This window comes from Drosophila miranda, chromosome XL (genome assembly GCF_003369915.1).
Source record: "Drosophila miranda strain MSH22 chromosome XL, D.miranda_PacBio2.1, whole genome shotgun sequence".
NCBI lineage: Eukaryota > Metazoa > Arthropoda > Insecta > Diptera > Drosophilidae > Drosophila > Drosophila miranda.
In genome coordinates, this window is record NC_046673.1 from 1,348,502 (window position 1) to 1,354,218 (window position 5,717).

At 39.5% G+C, this 5,717-nt stretch overlaps 1 protein-coding gene across 2 annotated transcripts; it reads left to right on the forward strand.

Moving 5' to 3' along the window:
• Positions 1-3,094: 3,094 nt before the first annotated feature.
• LOC117193525 lies at positions 3,095-5,307 on the forward strand. 2 transcript variants are annotated; one of them, XR_004474619.1, is made up of 3 exons: positions 3,095-3,338; positions 4,421-4,639; positions 4,707-5,048. XR_004474619.1 is itself a non-coding variant. In XM_033398273.1 (3 exons), the coding sequence occupies exons 1-3, from the start codon at positions 3,959-3,961 to the stop codon at positions 5,157-5,159; spliced, it is 1,065 nt and encodes a 354-aa protein (XP_033254164.1). In that variant the 5' UTR covers positions 3,906-3,958; the 3' UTR covers positions 5,160-5,307. The 2 variants fall into 2 exon arrangements, 1 of the variants encoding a protein (XP_033254164.1); XM_033398273.1 differs by lacking the exon at positions 3,095-3,338 and adding an exon at positions 3,906-4,351 and having other exon boundaries at positions 4,707-5,307.
• The last annotated feature ends 410 nt before the right edge of the window (positions 5,308-5,717 follow it).

Here is a 5,717-nt window from a genome sequence, read left to right on the forward strand (position 1 = left end):
AAGCGTCCCTTAACTTTAAGGAATACACCTTGGTAGCCTTCTTCGACATAGAAGGCGCCTTTAATAATATCGTGCCGACCGCCATCACAGGCGCACTGACGGATCTGAGGGTTGACTCCCGGACGGTGAGCCTGATCAATCAGATGCTACAATGCAGGACGGTTGAGGCATCACTGGGAACGTCAACGTGCACCAGATTTGTCTGCAGAGGCACCCCGCAGGGCGGAGTCCTCTCGCCCCTCCTATGGAACGTGGCAGTGAACGCACAGCAGCGGGAGACAGAGGGGGGTGGCTGCCGTGTGGTGGCGTATGCGGACAATGTTGCTATAGCATTCTCCAGAAAATTTCCGCAGACGTTGTGTGAGTGCATGACAAGTACAATAACGAAAATGTCGAGATGGGCAGACAAATACGGGCTAGGAGTTAACCCGTCTAAAACGGAACTTGTGCTTTTCACTTAGAAATACAAAGTTCCGGTTCCAAGTATCTTGGCCTAATCCGAGGCAGAAAGCTCGACTGAAAACTGAGCATAGAGGATAGAGTAAAGAAGGCCACAGTGGCCCTTTATACATGCAGGAAAGCAATCGGACCAAAATGGGGAATGACCCCGTATATAGTTCGGTGGCTATACACCGCCATCATACGACCAATCATGCTCTATGGAGTGGTAGTATGGTGGCCAGCCCTAGACAAAAGAACTTGTCATAACAGACTCAGTAGAATCCAACGTATGGCAGAGCTGTGCATAACTGGCGGGCTACGCACTACTCCAGGGGAAGCCCTGGATACCGTGCTGGACGGCATAGCGTCATATCTCCGACGACATATCTCCGCCCAGTACATTTTGCCGGCGGAATTATGTCGCTTTTTTTCTGGCGGACTTATGTCGTTTGAAAGCGTCATATCTCCGCTCGGAGATATGACGTTTTGAAACGACATATCTCCGCCGTGTCACAAACGACATATCTCCGCGCGGAGATATGACGTTTTGAAACGACATATCTCCGCCGTTCCACAAACGACATATGACGCTTAGAAGCGACATATATCCGCGCAGCGATTTTGAGCAAATTATGCCGATACACCATCAAAAAATACAAAAAAAAACAAAAAAACAAAACAAAAGGAACAAATAAATTTGCAGTGGCTACGCAGCGCCCGACGACATGTTCTGACTGATTTTCTGTCCCTCTCGTACATACTCTTTATCTTCAGCTGGTTACCTAACTGTAAATGCACCGTGAAAAATATTGTCTTAATTGAGCAAATATAGCTACTGCATAATTTATGAACAGCGTTTTTATTAGGAAGTTAATTTCATTAAACAAAAATTGTTAAAGAATGCCGTGTTGTATTTAATGTAATATAAACGTATTATTTAATATGTAATATGTAGATAATTTATTGTTTTTAAACATGTGCATAGAATAGAATGTTATAGAATATTTATTTTCTGTGCAATAGGCAAAGCGTGCGAGGCGCGCGCCAAAAATATGCCGCATTATTCTGCTGCATTCATTCCGATTCGGTTGCTCAGACAGTAAGAACATGGACTACGAAAATATTAAATTTGAATTCAGAGAAGGAAGCCGAGCGGGCTGCTCGTTACTGTTGTTTTCATTATGCGAGCAACAAATTTATGTAAAAAACAAACAATTAAAACTAGGCGAAACCACATACATATGCCGGGTTAAACTCTGTAAAGCTAGAGTTTATTTAAGTGCAGACAAATCTAGAGTTTACTCAAATCCTGAATATGTTGTGCATAGCCATGGCCCTCAGAGTGATGAAATGGAAAAAATCAGTGCTCTTAGTGAAATAAAACTGAAGTGCGAAAATAATAGCAATTTCGACACCAAAAAAGTATTCAATGATGTTTTTGCTGAGTAAGTTAATATATTAATTAAAATTTTAATAATACATACTGCCTTGCTACATATGTATGTATGTATGTTTGTACAGTGGCTCACAGCTTAAATGAACCAAAGCACGTTAAAAATTTAAAATTTTCATAACTTCTAAACCATTAAACTTACCAATGAAAATCAAATGACAAGCAAAACGAACTTCTTATATTTTTTAACATTTTTCTAAGACGTTTTAAATAATAAATAACAAAAATACTGCCTTTTTCCACCCCACAGCTTATTTTGTTCAAAGAGAATTTGAACCAAATAGGCTGTGGGGGTGTTTTCTAGTGCGCATTTTGTTTTTTTCCTTTTTGCGGGGTAACGGAGAAGAATATCGAACTTTTTTTTTTGGTTGGTAAGATAAGTAAAATTAAAGACTATACAATACCAAGATGTTGCATGAGGAACAAATTCTTTTTCAATTTTTGTTTGACGCTTCAAGGTACGGGCGCGCGGGGCTATTACTTCAATTCTCTTTTACGCTACTCGGCTTCGTCAATGCCTCGGTCAGCGTCGAGTCGGTGTGTCTCGAGAGAAAGAATACAAAAACAAAATATGAATCGTCTGCGTGCCGAAACCGTAGGGCAGCGTGATCGCTGATGTCTTTGGCGCGGCACAGTGGGGACTCAGCCGAAATAGTAAAAAAAATTGTATGAGTGCTTTAGATAAATTTAATGTACGCATCTAATAGAGAATTTTCCAATCGCATTTTCAAGATTGTTTTAGTTTAAAGTTTAACATTTTTTCAGTGTGCAAATATTTATTGAACTCATATTCACTAACTAATTTAGCAAGCTGAGACGGCCATAGGTCCCACTGTGCCGCTCCAAAGACATCGGCGATCCGCGACCACCGCTTCGACGGTGCTGTGGCTCGAGAGTCTAGAATTGCCGAACAGACGAAACCGATGGGCAGCGGGGTCGCGGTAGAGACGAAGTACAGTCGAAAAGGGAATTGAACCCCCGCGCGCTCCCTCGTGTCTTTTGGGTTCTAATGTTAGGACCCGCCATAGAACATCTTTTTGGTCGCTCATGCAACATCTTGGTATTGTATAGTCTTTGGTAAAATCTTAACAGAATTGTATTACAATTTTTTTTATAGGACTGCTCAATTGATTTTTACAGGGGTTTGAAGTTTGAAAAGTGCTCTGGTTCATTTAAGCTGTGAGGCACATACATACATATGTACATATGTATATACTTCAGCGGTCGGCACGCACACATTACATTGCGTTTGTGTGCGTTGACAGAAGTCAAACTAAAACAAAAAGTATTATTGTGTTGCTGCCGACCACTGTTACAAACGCGTTGTGCCGGGTCGCAGTTTGACATGATCGTTCATGTTCTATTACGTGATCCGGTGTTTCTTGCGAATCATGCCCCTTTAAGTCCGTTTGCGAGACTTTGGTCGTCGCTCGGTTTTTGACCGGTAAATGCTCGTTTCGAAGTCCGTCTGCGCGCATTAGCCGTGCCGTCCCCTGATGTACATACATACATACATACATATGTATGTACATGTATGTACATATGTGCATGCGAGCAGACAAGAAATGCACACAGACTGATGTATTATTTTTCTATTCAATTAATTAGGAAAACAAAAGGTGAAGCGGAGATTGAAATAAATTATGACTCTGTCAAACGCACTTTGCAAAGAAAAAGACAGCCTCTCTTGCCAAAGCCTCCATCTTCTGCAGAGAATGTTCTGGAAGCTTTTCAAGGCGAAAATATTATGAACCGTTTTGGAATAACCAAGGGAAATACTGCAAATCAGTTCTATTAAAAAGTGTACGCATCGAGCTCGTTTGCTTATTGCATATTTTCATCAGACAAGGTAATCACCTTGATGCTAGCCAACATTCCGGAGCATAATAGGCATTATTTAATTGATGCTACATTTAAAGTGTGCCCTTTTGGAGATTTTAAGCAACTTTTAATAATTTATATTAAATATTTTCAGAAGGTAAATTTCTTCTTATGCTACACTTTATTTACTAACTCTAATCAAAAATTTTTTGTAATTAGATAACCCCTTTTGTTTTTGTTTTGATGACTCGCAAAACGGAGCTGTGTTATCAGCACTTATTCACATATATAGACTCGAACATTTGCTGCCTTAAAGGAGCATCCTTTATATCAGATTACGAAAAGGCAATGCGTAACGCGTTAAAAGGTCTGCATCCCAACATGAATTTGTACGCCTGTTGGTTTCATTTTACTCAAGCATGCAAGAAAAATGCCAAGCAATCGAGTGGTTTTGAAAATACGCTGAAATGCAATAAGAAAGCTTACATGCTATTTATGAAATTTTTGCACTTGCCGCTTTTACCAGAAAGCAAAATTGTCGAAGCATTTAACCTTCTAAAAGGCGAAGCAATAAACTTAAATAAGAAGCTGTTTTCTCCATTTTTAAAATATTTTAATAGACAGTGGCTTAAAAAGGTATATTTTATTTATTGTTTAATAATTGAGTTGTATTTTACTTATTAATTTTTAACCCTAATTTTATAGGAGGGACCAAAAAGCATATCCGTGTTTAAGAGGTCAACTAGAACCACGAGCTCAGTAGAAGCTTATAATTTGAATTTGGGAAATAAAATTCGAGCAAATGGGCACTTTTTTAAATTTGTTCAATGTCTTATTGATGCAGAATATGAAAAAAGTCGCGAGTTTGCTTTACCCTTTCAAAATGGTGGTAATGGAAATCAGACACAGAAGAAGAAATTACGTGTAAGTTGAATACATTTTAAGTTAATCGTTAAAAATAATATGTTAGCTTAATTATTTTTGTTCACAGGATCGCTCAAAAAAAATAATGGACGCAATGGATCTTTTTGAAAGAGGTGAAATAGATATACAGGGATTTCTGACATGCACTGTTTCCTTAGCTGACCGCTTTTCAAAGCAGGACTTCTTTGAAGGGGTGGACAATGAAAGCAATTTAACTGGAATGTCTTCTGATATGAAATCTTCCACATCGTCACTTTCATCGAATGCTTCTCATTCAAGTCAGTCATCTGATAAATCATTGGTTCAAATGAATCCATGCAATGTGTGCCTATGTAACCCAAAGTCTGTGTTGTTGCGCCCGTGCAATCACGTAAACATTTGTGGTACATGTTGGGATCAAATTGTGGCCCACAACCAAGCAAAAAAAGAGTTGGAAGAAAATGAAAATATAAAGCCAAAATGTCCAAGTTGCAACCGAGAAGTCAAAGAGGCCATACGCAATGTTTTTATTTACAATTAACTTGTGTAAGATAAGAACGATAAAATTTAAGAAAACTTCTATTATGATTTCTGTGTATTTGGACTATTGCACATTTTTTAATTTCAATAAAATCATGTTATAAAATGAAATGCTGTCAAAAAAATATAAGTGTATTTTACATGCGAAATTAGTTAATTATTTTCTGGCGGACTTAAGTCGTTTCGAAACGACATATCTCCGCCGTGTCACAAACGACATATCTCCGCGCGGAGATATGACGTTTTGAAACGACATATCTCCGCCGTTCCACAAACGACATATCTCCGCGCGGAGTTATGACGTTTTGAGACGACATATCTCCGCGCGGAGGTATGTCGCTTTAAAACGACATAATTTCGCGCGGAGATATGTCGTTTGTGGATCGGCGGAGATATGTCGTCGGAGATATGTCGCTACCCCTGCTGGACCTCCTCTCCCCGTAGTTCTCATGGGAAAGAAGGTGGCAAAACTTTCCGTCCTTAGAATGAGAGAAGCCAAACTGACGAGACTCCCGCAATTACCGGAGAGGACAGATTATTGCATCCCCAGTGATCACCT